This window comes from Mercenaria mercenaria, chromosome 12, assembly GCF_021730395.1.
Source record: "Mercenaria mercenaria strain notata chromosome 12, MADL_Memer_1, whole genome shotgun sequence".
Classification (NCBI taxonomy): Eukaryota; Metazoa; Mollusca; class Bivalvia; order Venerida; family Veneridae; genus Mercenaria; species Mercenaria mercenaria.
This window is the reverse complement of record NC_069372.1, coordinates 4,709,555-4,733,300: the sequence shown is the minus strand read 5'-3', so window position 1 is coordinate 4,733,300 and position 23,746 is coordinate 4,709,555. Positions and strand designations below refer to the sequence as shown.

Here is a 23,746-nt window from a genome sequence, read left to right as displayed (position 1 = left end):
ATGATTACCCTTAATAAATGAACCATAAACATCAAGATACGTTTGATCAAATGAGTAGTAAGTCTGCATATAAAATTTGAGGAAAAAAAGGTATGGCCAGACGTAGGACTCGAACCCACAATCCTGATATTGTGGTATTGACAGGTAAACGCTTTGTCCGTATAACTACCTGCACATGTGACAGTTTATCAATTAAGAACGATATATGTAATTATTTAGTTATATCGCTATTTATGTTCGGACACCGAAAATTAATTTACGGAAATATACGGAATATTCATGAGTGCCAGGTCAATACTTACGGTCAATATAAAGAGAATTAGTGCACAAAATAAACTAGGAGCTAGTGGTAATTTTATATACATACTGTTACTTCATCGAATACCCAACTGTCCATGTCTTTTGGATTTATACCAGAGAGATACTTTCTTTCGCCCGGAAAGTGTTCTGAAAATATCGTCTCTGGGTGATCTGAAACAGAAATACGTTTAATGTAAAAATATATGACAACTTGATACTTTGCTTTTTATTTGGGTACATTTACTAAATAAGATAAAAGGTAAGCACAGAGCACCCCCAAACAAAGCCATAGAGTTGATATTGTCATCTAGATCAGAAATTACAGATATCTGGCTATGTATAAGCAAAGCGGAAATTCGGGCATTCATTCCTAGCATTTTTTGAGGGAATTTTGAATTTTATATTCTAGTCTACGCGAAAGTATGCCATTTATGCGCTTAGACTTTTTCTTTAATTTAACTTTTAAAATATAAATGAGCCGTGTCATGAGAAAACCAACATAGTGGGTTTGCGACCAGCATGGATCCAGACCAGCCTGCGCATCCATGCTATTCGCTTTCAAAACCTATAGCAATTAGAGAAGCCGTTAGCGAACAGCATGGATCCTGACCAGACTGCGCGGATGCGCAGGCTGGTCTGGATCCATGCTGGTCGCAAAGCCACTATTTTGGTTTTTCCATGGCACGGCTCAAATGTACCTTCTGCAACTTTCTCCAAGAACTTCGGTGTATCCCACGTCCATGTATATGTCGTTTCTTGAAATATGGTATCGAAATAGATTTTCCCACCACGAACATCTGCAATGAATACAAATATTAACAGAAGACGAAGACTGCCAATTTAATTTTTTATGTGTACTTGGGTTCAGTGTTGTTATATTTTCTGGTCCTTTGTGATCATGGAATCCATTCAATACCTGTGTAAAAGAGTTCCATTCAAGCCGGTGCTGGGCGTTGCACTTTCCAAAACATCTCATGAACAAACTCAATTTAACCGAGTCTGCTGTTATTTTTACAGATAATATATAATAATTGAGCCGTGTCATGAGAAAACCAACATAGTGGGTTTGCGACCAGCATGGATCCAGACCAGCCTGCGCATTCGCGCAGTCTGGTCAGGATCCATGCTGTTCGCTAACAGTTTCTCCAATTCCAATAGGCTTTAAAAGCGAACAGCATGGATCCTGACCAGACTGCGCGGATGCGCAGGCGGGTCTGGATCCATGCTGGTCGCAAACCCACTATGTTGGTTTTCCCATGGCACGGCTCAATTATATTCTTCTTATTTAAAACAAAAATACAATCAGCAGCGTCAAAATACCTACAATCAGACTGCATTTACATTCTGTTATAAGATTTCAATGGTTTATTATCATTTTATACTCTAGGAGACTTGTAACAAGTAATAATCATATCAAGGGACGAAAGTAAAAGAAAGAATACATCAAAGTACAAAGGCTCTGAGACCATTTTTATATAAAATGGAAAATGTGCATACTATCTCTGAGCAATGACGACATTCCAGGCTACAGTTTAAAATACGTTTCACAATTCGTATAAATAAAGGAAGTTTGTTTAATGACATATTTTATATTCGCCGCTACTTAAAATGGAGCAGAATATTAAAACTCGTCTAACATTTACCATTTGTTACATACTTTTACCTACACATGTATAACTTAATGATAAAAGAGTCATGTTTTACTGTTAAATACCTGAGTATTTAAATTACATATACGAAAAGGCTGTAACTTTCAACTGATCAGAAATATAGCTGTAAAATTTTGCAGTCGAAAGTCAGCAGTTACAAGTGTAAATTAAAATTAAAATTAGCTGCACCTAATTTGCATATTCGAACGACTGTATGATATCACAACAGTAAAATCGATGCCGTCATATAAAATATGTTGCATAATCATGTCTGCTATTTCAAAGAAACATATAAGTCTTAATACAACTGTAAAGCTTCATAAAGGTTGAGTATTGAGGTCGTGTATACGATTTTTGATGTTATCCCTTAAAGTCTTCAAAGGTGTGTAGCCCTTTTTTAGTATAGTCAGAAATTCATTTCTTGAAACGTCTTTTAAATAGTAATAAGATAATGAAACAAAATTGATTATAGTCTTAATGACTACAAAAAGAGGAAAAAATATTTCTTATCTAGCATCAATTTTTGACATAGGCTGACACCGTGGACCTCATACCAAACACCAGCAGCGAATACCGCAAACCGCCACCCCCCCCCCCCCCCCCCCACCACGCCGCAGCTACGTCACAAATACCACGTGACTATGGAAATCGCATGACCATAGAAATGGAGAATTCAAATATAATCTTCTTATTTTCGATTTTTTTTCTTCATTTTTATATCATCTTCATACAGTTAGCCTTTGCTCTCTGATAAAAGTACTCAACCAAAATCCTATATCAGGTGATTAAAAATTAAAGATGGTCACTTCATGGGAAACTGGGAATATTATAAGCCAAACAGTATGTACAAGTTGCCTCTATCTGTAAACCTTCTTTGAACATGAAACAAATAGATAAGAATTCTAATTAACTTTAGTGGCCTGTTTTTTGTTGTTGTTGTTGTTAAATGTCACGAGTAGTTTCTTTGTGTGTAAAAAATTAATCGACCTTATTAAAAAAAAAATTTTTCTTCTAAATAATTTAACAATTTTCGAATAGCAGTAACAATGATAGGTAAACTTTGAAGACCTCTGCGAATGAATTTCATAAAGCGTTTTATCATACCTCGCGTAAATACTCAATGCGAATTCTCTGTTGCTTAAGAAAACGTGACTCTATTTTATCACATTTCACAGAAATTTAATTTAATATTACATGCGCAAATGATCTAGCGTTTGATATATTTTCCATTAATTATCTCCGGTTGGGTTCGCGTTGATTTACATACTACAACAATAACAAAGATGACAAAGCGTTTATTGATTTCTACTTGTAAGAAATTGGTCTCATGGCAGAAGTGTTTATCAAATCATTTGAACTAAATGAAAAGATAGAAAGATAGATAAGATGCCTTGCAGTAAATTTGCATTTCTGATAATGATTTTCAATCTTTGCAGGAGAAAACAAGACCTTACCTATAATATTATGGAGGGTATCATCTGCCACAAAACAAACTGCTCAAATTTGTAATTACAAATTCCATTCGCCCAGATGACAACTTCTAAATTCTATGATTGAATTTTGCAACTCAAAAAGTTTTGCGTATACGTAAATCTCAGTTTCTTACTGTCGTGTACAAAATTGCTAAATTGCATGATTCTACCTATATGGCAACTTTTAAATTCCGTGCTACTAAACTGCATGTTGCCAGTAGAATATTGCATATCATATTCACATAACAGGACCGTAACAACAATCTCTGAACGACATTATCAGTTACATTTCTAAATGTTTAACGACATTTTCTCATCTGCATTCTTAATTACATTCTTAATGTGACATCAAATTCTTAATGTTGCATGACATTCCAAAATACATTTATAATGTGACATGGCATTTTTAATGCGACGCTAATTTTTAATCACATTCTAAATTACATTCTTTCTTTGACATGAACGTCTTAATGTTACATTACATGTTGTATTAACATCACATAAGAATCTTATGTTACATTAAGAATGTAATTTGGAATGTAATGTCACTTAAGCATTCCATGTCACATTAAGAATGACATATCATATTCAGAATGTATTTTGGACTGTAATGTTACACTAGGGATGTAATTTGGAATGTAGGTATACCCTCCATAATCTAGGGGCCTCTATGGCTGAGTGATTAAAGTCGTTGACATGGAATCACTTGCACCTCACCGATGTGGGTCCGAGCCTTATTTTGGGGCACTGAATCCTTCATGTGAGGAAGCCATCCAGCTGGCTTACGGAAGGTCGATGGTTCTGCCCAGGTGCCCGCCAGTGATAAAATAATGCACGGAGGGGCACCTGGGTTCTTCCTCCACCATCAAAGCTTGAAAGTCGCCATGTGACCTATAATTGTGTTGGTGCAACGTCGTTAAACCCAACAAAAAGAAAACAAAATAAATCATATGACGCATTTCATTCTTTTTACTATTCCGCATGTGTATTTTAATAAATTACTTAAACCAATTATGTAGAATTTTCGAATAAATATATATGTTTCCGGTGTAAAAAACCATTTCCTTTTGAGAGAGTACTTGTAAAAAAATATTCTCCCCGTGAAATATGAATCTATCTATCTATCTGCCGTTGACGTCAAACCCCTTGCGGGAACGCAGACGTTGTGCGCGTCAAAATCAAGAAGAGAAAGAATATAGTGATAAAAAAATTTAGAGTGGAAGAAACTAAAAATAAATTTGGTGATATAAAAAGGTTAAAAACTTGAGTTTGCAGGATAACTAGGGCGAGACATGTTCTAGGCTGCAAACTGCAGCACTGAACTGCTCTAGGGTAGGGAGGTGGGCGACACTGGGGGGGGGGGGGGGGGGGGGGGGGGGGGGGGGGGGGGGGGGGGGGTGGGGCTGGTTCCAATGGTACACTGTTTTCGGAAAATAAGAAAACTTGTAATAGTCAGTGGTTGCAGTAATTAACCTATAACTTAGGGAATGGTCATAGCGGACACGGCGGGTCATTGGGGTCAGGTAAACTACGATTGGGATAGTATAGTATATAATGTTTCTTCGTAAAAACCCTAGGTATTGGTTAGCTTTCTTGGTTGACCTGTTTATGTGATTATAGACATCGTTATTCGTATTTTTCGGGATGAACACTTTTTATACCACCCGCTCAGACATGAAGTAATGATAGAATACGCACTCATGTATACTGGTTAAACATGGATCGTTAACTAAATCATGTTTTTTAGCCAGGAGCAACCATATTTACATGAAATCTACTATTATATTCTCTAACTGAATGATTTCAAGGTCAACTGCACACTAGGATACAAGATATTTTACTGCAATCGACGTCTGGATAAAAACATTATTACGGTCTAGTTTCACATAGTTCATGAATAAATAGGTGTATGTTTGTAGTCGACTGTTAATGAAATATCAGCATAGCGGTAACTATGAAAGAAGAATGTATTAAATGACCTTTTAAGAGGGTTCAGACGATGAAACACACACCTTAAACACTTAGTATCTCACAGGTGCTCAATACATGAAAATGCAAGATGGGTGACATAACAGTATCTTTTCCAATTTAGATACTTTTACCGCTACAAAAATATCTTTTAATCAGTTCACCTTAAATCATAGTAGTCCCAGTTTGTTTCTATTTTTGCGGTTCTAAAGAAAAAGAACAATTCCCTTTCACTAAATTTGTTACTCTCGGCCACAGTAGTTCAATAAAGGTTAAAGATTGTGTCAGAAGTAAGGCCGAGGTAATAAACTTGAAACTTGTAAAAGTTTTCCCATGCAATGTGAAGGGGCACGTGCTGATTTTTTATAAGTTCAAATTAAAGTAACTTTGGCTCTCAAATAATAAAATGGAGAGTTTCGTAAAGAATTCTTGTGCATAAACTAAAATAATCTTCTTTAGTCAGAATTTTTTTTCTCATGCATGCAGAATGTTTTATAGGTCAAAGAAATTGTTGCTTACAAACAGTGTTTAGAAAATATGCTCAATACCTTTAGCTACAGAAGTTGGATCCTCATAGAAACCTGCTGTCATGGCAACATGACCAGGCCTTGTTGCTGTTGGAATACCAGCTGTAGACACGCCCCAAGTTCCATCATTCTCTGCTATGTTTCTGAAACAGCAATCAGTCATATTAGGCTGATGATATCATTAACCCTTACCCTGCAAAATTTCTATAATAAACTTTTCCATCTTTCAATTTGGACAGTACCATTAACTGATAAAAGGGGTGCTTACCAAAATGATACTGACTGAATGGCGAACAGTGCAGATCATGATTAGACTTCACGGATGTGCAGGCTGATCATGATCTACACTGATCGCAAAGGTAGAATCAATCATGTCCACCATGATAAGGGTTAAACATAAGTAGTGGCTATCTATTTTATTTTTGTTCTGGAAAGTTATGATATTTGTCTGAAATTCCGATCGAAAGCTGTATACAAGATTAAGGAAACGGTTACTTTCTGCATCAGCACATGACTGTGATCAATTTAAATCATTGTGAAGGGATAAGGTCATAAATCCGCAAAAATAGGTGGTTAAGACATGCATAGTCGTCTCGTTCTTGTCTACAAGGGTTTTGGACCAGAAGGGCATTAATGCTTTGCGTAATAACGGTTAACCATAGGACTTTCCTTGTATTATAACTAGCATATGGAAAACTTTTACACGTGCGGCAGTTTTCTGCATGCAGTTCTTTTAAAAGTTTTTTTTTCGTGAAAAAAAAAATAAAATGTTTAGTACTGCTTAGTAACTATCAATTTAGAATAACAACCGTTTTAAGACTTTATATACCACAGGGGGAGTATATATATTTATGTATTATCAGTGAAAATAAATATGGTTATAAATACTACACTTTTTATACTAACAAATAGCAAGAGAAAATGAAAGACCGTCGCGTTTGTCCAGACTAGCCTGCGCATCCGCGCAGTCTGGTCTGGATCCATGCTGTTCGCTTTTTCAAAGCCTATTGCAATTAGAGAAACCATTTGCGAACAGCATGGATCCTGACCAGACTGCGCAGATGCGCAGGCTTGTCTGGATCCATGCTGGTCGCAAAGCCACTATGTTGGTTTTCTCATGGCGCGGCTCATATAACATATTGTTCAGCTCTTACCTGAGAAATGGGGCTGGTGTGCTTCCATCCGGCTGCAGCATAAGAGTCTTGTCCGCCCTTAACCCATCAGCGACTATAAATACCAGGCGCTTTGCCGGCGGCGGACGTGGGGAGGAGTGTGATGGAAGGCCGCTGATTATTGGTGTAGTGAAATAAATGTCAAATATGCTGATAAATACGATTGCATGGACAAGAAATCCAGCAGTAATTATCATCCATGTCGACATAGCCTATATAACAAATCCGCTATTTGACTTCTTGTTCTGAAAAAAAAAACAAAAACATTTAGCTTATTTTTATTTTCATACAAAATTGAATTAATTCAGGGATAGTAACCAACGTCGCGGGCACTAGCTAACTAGAATTAACTTTTGTTTGATCTAGCAGTTTACGTACATGTAGATATTTTATACATTCTTTTACAGGCTTCCATCTGTGTGCAAAATTTAAATTACACAGAAAAACACCTAATAAAAAGTATCTGAAATACTTTCTCCCCTCCAACAAAAAATCAAACAATTCAATGAGGTCAAAATTTCATTTAAACTATATTTCTTTGAAATATCTAGAATTACTCAGATTCAAAGTGGAAAACGTTAGTTAACGTAAACATTATCTTTTAAATCTTAAAAACAGTATAATTATTATAGACTATATGTAAACTTCTTTTATCTTAACATTTTAATACATGATCTATACAAACTTACAGTTTTTATAAATTATAATGCATAGAACTCAATCAATGACTTTGTTCATTCTTTTATGTTTTTATTAATAGAAATTATTATAATTCATAGAACTCATCAAATAATCCTTTTACATTTTTATTAATAATCATTGACAAATGATAACACGATCTAAATAAAACATGTGACTAAATCGTTTTAAAAGATATCCTTAGGAAGGTAATATGAATCGCACCAGTTGTATCCAATGAAAGAATTGCACTTTTAATACTAATAAAGAAAAATATGCAACCAAAATTGTTGCATAGCTTCCTATGTTGCTACAATCGCCATGAAAAAATGAGTTTCATGCGGATTTTAAACTAGTCATATCCATATTATTCTAAATGCATGAATACCAATATGTGAACGCGACATCAGCTATACGCATGGATGCTACAATGAAATCAATAGCCTGTGTGTTGTCGTTTTACCTGAATGAAAGCATTCAAGGATACTGCCTGTTTACACCAGGTGTACAAAGGTGAAAGATACTCTGATCAAAACAAACAAAATCTGTTTAGTTTTGTTTTTTTTTCAATAATTTTACCGATTTTATAGGTCCGTGCCATAATATTTTCAAATTTATTTCTCCATTATATTATCACATGCATTTGTCTGTTATATTTCAATAATTCACTGTTATATTTCAATAACTGACTGAAAAAGATACAATAAGTAATCTATCACAATTATTTCGCATACATACACACACATAGTTTGTACTTACACAGAAGGAGATAGCAGTATCAAATGACTTATTTGATATAAGCATTACGTACATAGATTTCAAAAATGATACCTTTGTTCATAACTCAAACGGAGTTCAATGCATTCGAGAATTCCAAAACGTGTAGTTGTTCATAACAGAGAAAATTCCAGCGAAAAAAAAAATGAGCCGTGCCATGAGAAAACCAACATAGTGGGTTTGCGACCAGCATGGATCCAGACCAGCCTGCGCATCCGCGCAGTCTGGTCAGGCTCCATGCTGTTCGCTTTTAAAGCCTATTGGAATTGGAGAAACTATTAGCGAACAGCATGGAGCCTGACCAGACTGCGCGAATGCGCAGGCTGGTCTGGATCCATGCTGGTCGCATACCCACTATGTTGGTTTTCCCATGGCATGGCTCAAAAATCTATAAGGAACTCATTTAAAAACTTAGGCATATAGCAATTTATCCCTATCTTATAATCACTTGATAAAATTTTATTTTATAAAAAAATAATACTGAAATCCTGCTTTATAATGCGTTGTCTGCACGTGCAATAAGAATGGGTGATATAGAAGGTGAATTCAGTCAAACAAATTTATCGATGGCTGTTGCAATCTGTTACACGTTACAAGCATAACAGTGTTCCATATGTCGCTCCAATATTAACAGCAAGCTGTATCTGGGTCATAAGACAGTGTCTATTTTAAACTTGCATATGGGTATCGTTCACCGAATTGTTGTTACAAACAGTTGTATTTTGTTACAGTGGTATTTTGTTTAAACGCTTTTACATAAAACATTTTCAATTATCCTTGTGTTACTTAAATCAATGTTTCAACTTGCCTGAATGTCACGCAATATCAGCGTTTGACAAAGGTATTCAGGTGTACATTTTTGCTTCTGTTGTTACATTTTATGTTAAATCATTTAATTTATATTCGTCTGCAAGTAGAAAATGTGTTGAAATTTTTGTTACATTTTGTTAATGGAAAGCTTCAAAGCTTTAAAACTATCACTCTTACATGTGGCTAAAACTTAATAAAATGCTCTCATAGATTATAACCAAGGATTAATCAGTTCGCAAAATAAAACCATTCTACTCATCGTCAATGCCTTTACACCTCCCATTAATGACTTTTTGCTCCCAAAGGATTTTTCTAAAAGAATGTTCTTAAAGATATTTCTACTTTTTGACAGTGTTATAGACACATTGGATTTTGCGCCTTCACAATGCTTACCTTCTACCTTAGTAGTAATGAAACATTCCAGACATGAAAACTGTGTCATAGTTATAATACACATTCCAATTTCTTTAATAATTATGCAGTACACTCCTCTAATAGACGAAACGCGATTTGTTTTTATCCGTAAATGGTAAAATCCAATATGATATACTAAAAACTAGTAAATGACGGTCTATGCACCAACACTATATGATTATCACAGGGGTTACATTTTAATTTATTGTAATATTATCCTGAATAACAGATTCATATTACAAATAATATGATACTATGCATAACCATATGTGCCACGTTGCAATTTTATCGGTTGAAATATGTGTGTTTACACAATGAACATGTTTGTCTTCAAGTCATACAAAAGTATGTTTACGTTTTCGCACTATATTAAGTCCGTCAAAATTCAGATTTTTGCCCAAATCAAATATCACAACATGGAAAGAGTCACCGGATCGCGACTTCCGGGCACTCCTTATATTTTCCAAGATGGCGAATTCAGGTGTATTTTATTTTAAGACTGTCCTTGTCATTTTCATCTTTGTTAAGTCATATTTTAGCATTCTGTTTTAGGAGATTCCGGCGCTGTAAAGTCAAACATTTCTTTGAACCATGCATGATATATTTTACTCCACATCGGCTCATGTTCCGGTTTGACGGTTGGAAAGTTTATTCCTGAGAAAATCACTGTTTTTCGTTGTTTGTCAATATAAAGCATGCATGTCTTTAAACACTGAATGATATGCCTTAACTGATACTGACACCACAACTTATTCACATGTAGAAAATTCTTTTATATCTATTTTCTTCATGAGGCCAGCTTTAAAGAAAGGTTTGTTTGCAGTGATCCGACCAAAAATGTTAGAAATGGGTAGAGATGTTAGTGATTTTGAAACTAAATCAGCTGACTGAAGTTATTATTATGAAAGAAAGACAAGAAAATGGTAAAAAGTTCAGGGTCGTGAAATTTTATGGGTCAGTCGGAGCACCGCAAACGGGTAATATTTCCTCTTGATTGGTTTTGGACATGTTCTTTGAATATAGTACAAATATTTATTTGTTTTGTAAATGGAACATTAATTGATATAAAGGTTGAATTGACACGCCAAGTTTTTTTCTTTCTTTTTTTTTTGTCGGCAATAATGATTACATTTAAAGCCTGTTTTCATATGTATGTTCTAAATATTATAAAAAAAATATGAAGAGAGGTCCAACAGGAAAAGACACATGCAAAGAAAACAGTAAACCGTACAACGCTTCACATTGAAATAGACACATGCAAATGCATACCTATGCACACAGAGCACATGCATACATTCTCACAAACGAATGCAATACTAAAAATACAGAAAAAATAAACAGAAAGGATGAAGGACACAACAGAGCACTGTCTAGGAAGGTAAGTGACAAAATGAATGCTAGAAAGCCAAAACCAGCCCATAAGCGCCAAACCTCATCACCAATCCCAACAATGTTCAGCCAAAACTATACAAGACCGCCAACTAGTATCTATCGTGTTCCTACACAACTGGGTTCCCAAACCAGCATATAGGCGCCAGAACTCATCCCCCAGTCCTCACCATGTTTCTACACAAGAAGACTATGCAAACAAAACAACTCCCAGGCGAATCCACCACACATGCAACAGCAATACTTGAACACGTTGTAAAACACAAACAATTATGGTAATGTTAAAATGTGTAAGTCGTAATCCTTAACGTATGTCTTGAATGACTTTACAGACATTAAGATGCAAACATCTCATTACTTTGACTAATGTTGATTCACTGGATATTTCGACTCTGTATGGCATAGTCTTCTTCAGGAACATGCAACGTCAGGTCTTGTACCAAAGGCAACAGCATAAGGGAACGACGAAACAGTACAGTAGACAAATATCTAACCAGTTCGTCTATCAGGGTATTGAAGAGCTTGTTGTCGTAGATCCCCCTTCGTCCTGTTATGGCACAATGTTAAAGGAAGGCGTAGCGATCAACTGTGAAAAGGCTGAACATTTTAGGGTATCTCAGAACCGTACGATCATAGCCTGCCTGCCACAATGAAACGTTTCATAGTTTTTTTATGAAAAATGGCCGGAAATATCTACGCCGGTATGTAAATATCACTTCCATAATAATCAGGTAGTAATATACTTTGTGACTAGTATTTCCTTTCGAATCTCCTGTCCTCGTTTATATTTTGTCCATTACATGTATATACGTCTGTAAAAATTTGAAATCCCGAGATATCAAAATTAAAAAATAAAATGACACATTTAGAATTACATGTACTATGTCTGCGCACTGTTAAACGTTCAAAATACCTGCAACTTAACAGCGTTGCATATACAATATCCAATTTCATAGACTTTGAAATTATTGCTGATGCAGGTCCACTACCTTTAGTAATAAAATCGATATACTAAAACGTTTTGCCGATCGATTTACTTTGAATTTAAAGCGCTGCTGTTTTCTCAATAAGACGTGGCATTCACGTAAGAGTGAAGAGGGTGTGTATTGATCGATCTAAATATTATTTCTTTATTCTCTTTATTCTATTCTTCTATACCAAAATAGGTGTTTGTGACTTGTAATAACACATTTTTCATGAATCATAATTCTCATCGGTATCAATCGAGAATTATATTTCTAAGATTTGGGTTTAAGTAAATCTACAATTAAAATAGAAAAAGTGGAAACTCCACAGGTCGCTCAACACGACAAAAATGAAAATGCTGCTGGCTCGGTTCATGGACTTATTACCGTCCACGCCCTCTACCCCCGGGTTGAGCAGAACTCAACATTTACACATGCTACAAGTACAAAAACAATTTAGAGACATCCGCAGACGTGTTCATACGGCGGTGCACATGGAACATTCAATGATACACTTGTGTGTAATCCTCACTTCTTACACTACTTTTGTGGGAAACCCAGAACTGTCACTGTTCAAAAATTATTCTACTCGACTTATTTAAAGCACTGGTTTACTAAATTTAATAGTGTTGAAATATTAAACTGTCAGAATAATTGACATGTCAGGATCGTTCATTTTATCCCCGATGTCGATATGATTTACATTGTCAGTATTTTTTTCTGTGTAAATATTAACTTTGTACACATCCATACATACAATACTATAGGGTACGGCTAATTGGGCTGCCTTCTTTGAACATGGCATTACAAATAACAAATCAATTGATAAAAATAAAATATGTAATGGCATTAAATGTAACTTAAATTGTAAAATTAAGACTGATTGAAAGTACTGATATAGAATAGCATTATGTTGAGTTATCTGCTAAAACATGTTACTTTTTGTATGGTGTGATTAAACAAACAACAAACAAACATTTCTTATGTAATATTAGTCTTTTTGGATAACATTATGCAATTTTAAAACTGAGTACTATATAACCTGTAACTCTAACACATGCACATGCATACCTCCCGTTTACTCTACCATATCTACATAGATTTATTGAACTTCTCCAACAATATAGCCTAACCCGGCGTATCAAATACATGTACTTGCATAGCAATAAAATCTATCTTGTTTGAAATATTACAGGGGTAAGTGGTAAACGAAATAAATCATGCACCCTGTTTGATTTGTCTAGGCGTCCGGTAATCAAGTTCGAAAAGGCCTGTGTAACATCAAACATGTACGCATCTAATTTATTGCATTAAGTCAATTGAGATACCATTCGTTTTTAGCTCGATTATTCAAAGAATAGTCAAGCTATTCTACTCACCCTGGCGTCGGCGTCGGCGTCGGCGTCACACATTGGTTAAAGTTTTGCATTCAAGTACATAAGGCTATCATTTAAAGGCATATATCTTTGAAATTTATTTTTCCTTTTTCTAGGTCAATTACCAACCTCACTAGGTCAAGTCCTATAACTCTGACATGTATTTTGGCCAAATTAAACCCCCCTTTGGACTTAGAAAATCCTGGTTAAAGTCTTACATGCAAGTTACTATCTCCAAAACTAATGCAGGTATTGAATATGTCAGTGTTTGGACCACAGGCTGTTACAATTCACTCCGTCTTTGTTAATAGAATATCAAGTAAAAATGCAGAGATTGTGTTATTGGACCCAGTGTTGTAATCTTAGTTTCTGTATGACGATATGTCCTTAACCTTTAGCAAAAGAAACAATGCAAGTAACCACTAGTAAATAAGATGAATGATGGGTGTAGTTTGTCAGATTACAGCATGTCCGAAAGCAACACAAATATTTTAGAAAAATGAAGCAAGCGCAGATCATTTCTCAAAATTAAGCACGTATAATATCAGAAAGAAACACGCAAACATAGGATGCACAAATGGTCATGTAACAATGCAAAATGGGATGTCCGAAGGAAGCATGTGAACATGAGAATAACGAATGCATATATGTAAATCGCAAGATTGTATATACGAAAGCACAATGCAGTTTTTGCCCTTATTCTGTTCCATAGATAAACGTCACAATTTCAAATGTAGCAATCAGTGTAAAAGAGTAAAAGGCGGAAATCGATAAGATTGGATGTGTAGAGTTATCATTATCATTATAATATTACAATCAGTTTATTAATAACTACTAACTGGTGAGTCGTCAAGGCAACACATCTTTACTATTAACAGCAACTCTTCTATAATTATTATGAGCACTTCAATTAGTGGTTCGCAACAATGTAACAATCATGTTAAAACTCTCGGTAAGTAATTGATACTATCACACTTAACCTTATATTTTGCAAATGACATAATTACGCTCAAACTATGTATATATAACACGTTTCATTTTGCTGACCCCGAGGATATGTCTTTCTCATTCAGCTTCTGTTTACTTTGTATCAGTACAGACCATGTATAACCGGTGACCGTAAAATTGTTGCTTTTAAGATGGATTTTTGCATTTAATGACTTGCATAAATGTGTTTTATGTACGCAAAGTAAAGCACTTTATTCAATTGATGAAACGTAGGCCTAATAATCAAGTTATTTCTTGCTTTTTTATTTTATTTTTTTCGTGTCTTTTTAATGTATTTTTGGAGGGGTTAGGGTGTGCGTGTGTTTGTGTTTGTGTGTAGGTGGTTGTGGTGGGGGAGGGGGACGGGTGGGATGTTGGGGGTGTAATGACTCTAGGGATCGTAGTCATGGTGAAAGTTGTTCACGTCGAGATAATATCATTATCTGGAATATTATATATTTGTCTATGATACTGAAAGTGTAGAAGCAATTTTGTTTCTGCTTCTTTAGGATCATAAATCCATAGTTTAATGTTATTATATAACAGAAATCCGCTAAGCCGAATGTTGGGGTATGTGAGGTTTTGCACAATTTATAACCTCTCATAACCAGACTCGATGAAACCGAGCCTGTGTATTTAATTGCTTGAATGCGTGCATATATTTCCAATGATTTTGTTATAATGAGTTATACCATTGAGCCTGTTAGAAATATGTATCTGTTCGAACACAATACATCATGTTGTTTGGAAGATAGTAGATATCTAGGAAATAGGTAAAAAAGAGTGACTTTGTATGGCAATATGTTCAAAATACCAAACCACAAGCACTATCCCATTATACAGAAATGAACACCGGAAAAATAGTTTCATTTCTTATATTTACATTATATTTCTTTCCATTTGTAAACAAGATAATATTATAAATTGCACATATTTTGTGGCATTTAACATTAAAATCAGCTTCCCGGCCATTCTGTTTACCAGACGGAACAACTGCGACGTCATATAAGGAACGTTCTCCCTGACTATACGCGGATGTCGTCAAAACCGCGGTCGGTTATCACTAAGCAGCCAAGACCTAACTTTCGCGCCTTTCCTTTTGCTGTTCATACGAAATGAACGTCATAATTTTCAATGGAAAAGAATAGGGCGAATGTAAATATTAACATTTACCCTGCTAAATTTCTAAAATGGACTGGTCCATCATTAAATTTGGGCAGTACCATTTATTTATCGAAGGGGTGTTCACTGAAAATTTACTGACTGAATAGCGAACAGTGCAGTCTATGGATGTGCAGGCTGATTCTTAGTCTGCACTGGTCGCAAAGGCAGATTCACTTGCCACCAGCAGGCTAATTGTTAAGGTCAGGAAGTAAAACCACCTAGCGTAGGTTGGGTTTTGGGGTATAGTTATTGTATTGTCGCCATTGTGACGTAGGTGAATTTCTTATTTATTGTATTAAAATACTATAAATTTTAAAACGATATTTATCATGTTTTTCTGCATTTTTCCTTCTCATTTAAGCTCTCACGAGAGCCAGCGTGTATCATTTTTTTTTATTTATTGACTAAATGAGTCCGTTCATGAAGGGTAACGAATGTACACCAACCCTCATGCACCCTAGTACGGCTTAAACGAAACTCTGTTTTTATGTGGAACCCTAATATATTTATACATTAAAAATGCTCTATGATCACAATATAGAAGTCGTTTTTTACATAGAAAACAGTTTCTGCTCTTGCTCATTCTATCTTAACTGTGAGACTTAAAGTCAAAGGTCTTGGAAAAGAGATTATCATTTAATATTCAAGTGGGCAACAGCTTGTTAATGTTTCAGGCATCATCTGTTCCGTGTCCTGTAATGTTACATGTGGTGTTCCTCAAGGGTCGACTTCTGTGTTCACATTTATTTCTAAATTATGTAAATGATATGTCAACAACTTGTTCTTACATATGGATGGTTCAGCCATTCGTGTAACTGGTATCCATAGACTAACAGAAGATCTACGTTAAGTCAATAATTGTTTGTTGGGTTCATTTAGTTTAAATAGGATCAATTTTTTTCCATTCAAAATATAATGTTCTCACCAACCTCATGTAAACCTCTGGGGAATATATTGCTAACATTTTTATCAAGACGGCTGGTATCAGGTTAAAAATCCAATATTCTTTTGTACAATATTTGAACAAAATTAATCTGTTTGATTTGCAAGATTCATATATTCTTTTTTTTTTCATATTTGTATTGATATAACTGTATAGAATTGTATACCCTTAACAGGAAAAACTGTTTATTTAGTGAAATTGGCCCAGTGGTGACAGCAGCTGAGAGCTTAGATATTGTCCCACCTAGTCTTATTTGTCTGTCTCCGTGTCAATACAATAAATAATAAATTCAGATGTGGAGTAGCTCCCCTCTGTCTTGAGTTTACTGTTGGCATCGACATTATTATATGTAAGCATTACGTCTAGACAGAACTTCATGTAATAACTCAATGCTCTGCAACCGATCTCATAGAAAGCATTTATTTGATAAAGCTGGTGGTACGGTTATGGATTTTAATGACTTGGTCCATGTACATACTTGTAGGTTTGATTTCTCTGATGGTGAAATAGCTAAATTAGGCGCCAAAAACTTTCAGCATTATCCTGATGAGTTCGTTCTAGCAAGTATGATGATTACGGCCAACTGCGTGTTAATGTATTTTAGCATAATGTATATAATAAACGATATATAGTGTAGATACGTTGTTGTAGTGTACTTTAGAGCATCTTGACCAAGAATCAGCATGTACATTTGTAATAGATTATGGACTATTTATAGTTTAACGTCAAAGTAACACCGATTATTGTACTTTTTTTAGTATTGTAGTATAACTTGTCACAAGGGTAGATTCAAATTGATTGAACCGTAGCAATTTATTTCGTGTAATTAAATGTGTTAGCTGCTACAACCTCCAGGTTTGGAGTGCATGACCCACTTTATGTATTTTATATTGAAAGAAGGAAAATACGGATGTTTAACACTTTTCAGTGTATTATCCGTAGAAATATACGTATAGTTGGTAACTTTTATGCGCGTTAGCTCAGATTCTAATACAAGCTTAAAGGTATATGTCGCGGGGCTTGTGTTTCCATGGTAATACATTTTCTCCTATTTTAAACACTTATGCATGATGGGTTTTTCGGCGGCGTCAGTGTTTTCTTCTTTATGACCAAACTGGTATATTAGGGTAAAGTTATTACATTAATTGTACCCTATTTATCTCAACGTTAAAAGTAACCGTGGCAAAAGAGCTATGAAAAAAATCTTATATCTTGCTATCTTGCTTTGAATCGTAATTTCTTAGAAAAATATTAGATAAATTAATATCAATTTTTTCCTGTATAGTTAAGTCGTCATATGACATATAACTGTGTCGGTGCGAAGTTAAATCCAACAAAATAAAATAAATTCTCCTTAATTGTAACTTCAAAGTATTTTATTTCTAAAGTAAGCAATATGTTCATTCTATTTGCATTTTTTAACCAATATCAGTCAAAGCTTAAAATACCTACAGCAGTACTCCACACCTTATTCTTTATTAAAAAAATCATGTGTGCATGCAATAATTATTTCCATGCATGGTGTTGTAGTACAGTGTTCCTTTAATAGAGCAGTGTCGACGTATTTGAATTTTACATTTAGGTTAATAGGTTACGGGGTTCGCTTTTCATGGTATCATTAATTTAGTTGATGATGGTTCAAGGCACCTCTATGTCAAATGATTTTTCCAAAAAAAAAAAAAAAAAAAGATTATTTAGTTTCTGTGATAATTCTAATTTTCGCTATGTCATGTGTTTTTATAAGCCATGTTGTAAAAGGACTGCATTGATTTTTAATATATGCATGTTATGCTCAGTTATGATGTGCACATATTAGACAAAGGTAAAATATAAAACGACAAAATAAAACAATTTAGTACTTCAGAACACTAAGTAACAGCGCAACCAAAGTGTCTTTACTGCTAGGCATAGTCCTACCTGGGGGAAATGAACTCGGCGGGTATGTCATGTGATATGCTTTCGTTTATAAACGAGGGTAAAACGAGTTCTTTAACTATCAAAAGTGTTACATTTTTTTCCCGAACACTTCAGAAAATACTTTTCTGACATACTGCTTTACAGGCATATATGCTATCGGTAAAAAGGTAAAAACTGTGTAATATTTTTTTTCATTTTAAACTGTTTAACCGTAACGTTTATGCGCCGTTGATCAATCAGCAATTGATTACATGTATAAACATGTGTTCTGTTTTTTTTATATTACACGGCCTTGCATACCTATGGCAGTATAATCTAAGATCTATTATTCTTACCGCCAACAAAACAAATCTCGTCAGTTCATCAAAGTGTTTTGTATATTTAATTCATTGTTTTGATATGTAACACATTTTCTAGCTGAATAGCTGTCACTTATTGCCATTCTATTGTTTATAATATCGGAGTCAAGGGAGCAAACACATAGATATTGCATTAAATTTGTGCTGTGTCAAAAATGAATATCGTTGAATTCGTTGAATAAAAAGATATTTTCGCTCGCTTAAAATAATTTTAAACTACTCATTAAATGAATAATTCAGCTCTGAAACTTGAGCTTTGGTGTCACGTATGTACCGTGATCTGGCAACGGATGCGTTTCCTTGCGAACAGATATATAATTTTCAAAGGTGAAAATGATACCAAAAAGCACCTTAATTCCTTATCCGCCATTTTGGAAAATCTAAACAATTACATGTAAAACGCATTCCTGTGACTCGTTCCTGAAGGTGAATATACCCGATCCGCCATATAAGTCACATTCAAACGTACAGGTTGATTTATACTGAAATAATTTACCTTTATGCTAATTGTTTAAAAATTTACCTGTTCCACGTCTAAAATTCCACTATAAGTATCCTTTTACTCCAGTATAAAGACGAAAAGAATCATGAGTCACTTAATAATTCACTTAAGTCGAAAATGGCGTACAGCCTAGTCGCAAAAAATAGAATAAAATTCTATAGGTTTTATTTGTACTGCACGATCATTTTTGTAATCTGATATATGGCCCGTTCATTTTATGAAAGAAGTCACTATAAAGATGTTTTATGTTCGTTTGATCCGAACACTGTCACGGATTGGTTAATATTCGCTGAAGCATAGGCTTGGGTAAAGCCCAATGGCATCAGATGAATAGATACGATGTACAGTATATGTAACATCTGTGTGCACACGGAAGGTAAGATACGTGACAAGTTTGGCGGTTACAATAATACACGGTTTATTTGTGTAGTTTTTTTTTTATTGCACTGTTTTAAAGTACCCTATTCAATGGGTAGACATTCAAATATCTCCAAATATTCAAAGTATCAAGTAACATACAGATCATCGATCGGTACACTACGTTTTGTTAAGTATAATAATTTATATATCTTCATTTCCTCTTCAGAAAATCTTTATCATAAAAAGGGGATTTCATCAGTTCAAAAGCTTTTCGCCTTTTGAAACAAGCCAAGTTAATAAAATCCACAAAAAATCCCATGGACGCAAAGAACGAAACCTAATAAAATAATTGCAGACCCCTTTTCAAACTGAGTCTGTTCATAAAAGGTAATGAAACGTGCAACAGTGCAACAGTGAAATAATTTGAGCCGCGCCATGTGAAAACCAACATAGTGCCTTTGCGACCAGCATGGATCCAGACCAGCTTGCGCATCCGCGCAGTCTGGTCAGGCTCCATGCTGTTCGCTTTCAAAGCCTATTGCAATTAGAGAAACCGATAGCGAACAGTATGGATCCTGACCAGACTGCGCGGATGAGCAGGCTGATCTGGATCCATGCTGGTCGCAAACGCACTATGTTGGTTTTCTCATTGTGCGGCTCATTTTTTTATCTCCCTAGAGACATGTTTGATCCTTGTACGAACACCGTCGGGAAGATTGGAAAAGGTTACTGCCCTGCAGAGGTTAATATACTAAGTCTTATATATAATACTAGTATGGGGAAAAAATATCCCTGCGTTTGCAGAGGGGCGGGATTGTTCTTCAAACATTCGTAAAACTGGAACTGGTTGAAATATATCTAGAAAATAAATCATTAGTGCATCAAACCTTCAAGATCTTAAGCAAACTGGTAAACTTTTTGGGAGCTTGTTTAAAGACGACCGCCCACGGATTTATACTTTTATACGAAAGCTGCAAATGAAAATTAAAATTAAAGAAATTCATTAAATGAAGTCTATATATTATGTAGAAAAACTCTCTGACTAGGTTGGTAATATTCTTTAGGCTAATCGGACAGTTAACACGCTGCATCAAATACATAGCGCTGGTGCAAAGGCGAACTGTCAAAGTGTTTTCATGAATACATCGTTCTTGTTCTATGTGTAAAAAACCAATAATATCGATTACTGGAAAAAGATTGAAAGGTGCTAGGTGCTAGGCATCAGATTAATTAATCATCACAAAGTACTTTATTGAAAGATGAACATTGAATCAATGGTATTATGGTTTCTCATGGACATTGTATTATAGTAATACAAAAATGAATACACGAACTTTCCATATAAAACAATAAAATTCCACAATGCTTTACATTTCGAGTACATCTATAACTATATAGAGTGAAATATAGGTTTTCGTATTATTTAGTTCTATGGTGTATTGTTTTTAATGAATTATGCCTGCCATTGTAAGATATTACTATTACAGTTTTGTTATTGACCCTGCCCATAATGCTTGCCACGGATCACCGGGAGTCAAGCTTTGTTTATCTCAAACAAATAATCACCTTATTGATCTTTGTTTTTTATCATTTAAGTCATAATATACGCCAGACCAGTATTTTAATATATTTAAACACGACGAATAAGTTATACGCCTGCGGAATACCTTTAATTAAGAGGTTACGGTCGGAGTAAGTTATTCTACGCGGTGTATAACCTAATCGAAGTGTTTAAATGTATCAAAACATGGTCTTACTACATTTTACTTCTAATATTTATTTTATGTAAACGTGTGGGTGAAATAGAGAGAGGCTGTATGGTGTCAAATGAAGCAGGCAGACCTGACGTCAACATAGCCGTGTTTTAGGATATTTCAAAACATGTTAGGTAACACGTACCGCGGAATAATTTTAGAGTGCATAGACATCTAGTGCGTCTAAAAGTCGATTCAGAGCGTGTGAATTAAGTATATCATTTCTATTCTGAAATGTATTTTTACAAAACAGTAGATCAAGTACGGTTGCACTCTTTCTGTACGACGCCTAGTAATATGTCGACGCAGTGACGGTTTTAACGAAACTGCATCAACAAAATATGTTTCAATATTTCAATCACGTTTTTACAAAGAGACAAATTACAGACCCATTGATATGTAATAGACTGAATCGGTCGCACGCCATTTAGAATACTTTCACTCTGGTTATGGTGCACTCATGTTTCGCAGGCGTATGAACTCTTCGTCGTCCCGTCATTTGTTATTTTGCCAATTTCTTAAAGTTACTGAAAACACATTTTTTAATTAAGCGTACGGTTAGAACCATGTATTCTTTACAATATGCAAAAAAAAAAAAAAAAAAAAAAAAAAAAAAAAAAGATAATAATAATAATAAAACTCAAACAATGTCCTCCTTTATATTTAATCATTGGTATGCTTCCAGCCCATACTTGAAATGTCACAAAAATGCTATAAAATGTTTAGATTTGCGAAGAAAATGATATAAAAAGAACACAAAATATCGTTTTTGCCATGTCCTGTCGGAAAAAAGCACTTAATACTTATATGGTATTTAATTATTTTCCAGCAAAAAACAGCAACACTGTATTCTTACATATGGTATTCACTCTTTTTATAAATACACAATTTACATGTGTATTTTTGTGACCTTTTAAAATAGGGTATAGTGGTGAAATCAGTAAAGCGTTACTTAACGTAATTTGATACATCTTCTTTTTTTAATTTGGTAGGCTATGAATAACACTTGATCTAAATGTATGCTCAATTAAAAAAAAAGGTACTTTGAGTAAGTTTTAGAATATTAGCAAAATAGCGAGTAGTGAGTTAACTGTTTTGTTCAGTATATACTTTAATATGCTTCTGCTTAACATTATTAATGAGCCGCGCCATGAGAAAACCAACATAGTGGCTTTGCGACCAGCAGGGATCCAGACCAGCCTGCGCATCCGCGCAGTCTGGTCAGGATCCATGCTGTTCGCTAACCGTTTCTCTAATTGTAGTAGGCTTTGAAAGCGAACAGCATGGATCCTGACCAGACTGCGCGGATGCGCAGGCTGGTCTAGATCCCTGCTGGTCGCAAAGCCACTATGTTGGTTTTCTCATGGCGTGGCTCATTTCTTCAATGAATTACCCGTGGAAAGTACATGCTGTTTTATTTACAACAAATACAAACTGACGGAAGTAAAAGTCTGTTTAAACATGTGGAAATTATGAATCTGTATCATGCATGCGTCCGGACTTTTTTCATTAAAATGATTACACAGTTCTTTAACAGTTAAAAAAAAGAATGAAGAAAGAAAAAGGAACAAGAAAACACACTAAAAATATGAAAGGCAAGTCTGATTATCCGCCAAGACCATTCTAAAATAAAATTGCAAAGCTCTAAAAATTATTCATTTTAAACGTTTGTTTTCTCTTTTCTCTGTTGTTCATAACATGTTTGTTACTTTCTTAAACATTGCATGAACGTGAATATGTATATTGTAAATGTTGGTGTTTAGACGATGTACGATGACCAAGTCTCAATAAAATTCTATTCTGTTCTGTTCTGTGCATAAACAAAAATGACTGAATGCCGTTTCAAAGGCGTCAAGTATGAAAGAGTTGCAATAAAAAATGTTATCTGTAATGTAACAGTGTCTTTTGAGAACTAGTTCTAGTACACAGATATATATAATAAAAAGGTTATTACAGCAGCAACTTGATGGGCGATGATGCACTCGGTTCACTTGCGCGCCTCGGGTGACCCACTCGGGTCAAATACAGCACCTCAGATCAAAGTAGGTACTGTTATGTAAACCTTGATACACCCTGTTGCTATAAATCTCATGTTCGTTTGTTTGCATATGACACTACAGTACACTTAGCAATCTTAGCAGTCATTCTAAAAACCACCCGCTTTGTTTTCCTATCAAACAAAAAAGACAGAAAAATGCATGTTATTATGCAAAAATTCACTGATTGTCACGCCTTTAAGAAATAATATATCCCAAACAGTGAA

The 23,746-nt window shown here is 34.8% G+C and overlaps 1 protein-coding gene across 4 annotated transcripts in view; it reads right to left on the bottom strand.

Moving 5' to 3' along the window:
- Nucleotides 1-19,652, bottom strand: part of LOC123533722 (GPI ethanolamine phosphate transferase 1-like) — a 67,230-nt gene extending 47,578 nt beyond the window's left edge. The window contains exons 1-5 of one of the 4 annotated variants that reach the window (XM_053519014.1): nucleotides 19,391-19,652; nucleotides 7,071-7,333; nucleotides 5,938-6,059; nucleotides 999-1,097; nucleotides 368-471 (exon numbers count right to left, since the gene is read on the bottom strand). In XM_053519014.1, coding sequence (XP_053374989.1) covers nucleotides 368-471; nucleotides 999-1,097; nucleotides 5,938-6,059; nucleotides 7,071-7,297 — 552 coding nt within the window. In that variant the 5' untranslated portion in view covers nucleotides 7,298-7,333; nucleotides 19,391-19,652. Of the gene's footprint in view, nucleotides 1-367; nucleotides 472-998; nucleotides 1,098-5,937; nucleotides 6,060-7,070; nucleotides 7,334-7,991; nucleotides 8,127-9,746; nucleotides 10,427-19,390 lie in introns of those variants that run through there. The other 3 variants (XM_053519013.1, XM_053519015.1, XM_053519016.1) reach the window with 3 other exon arrangements.
- Nucleotides 19,653-23,746: the final 4,094 nt, after the last annotated feature.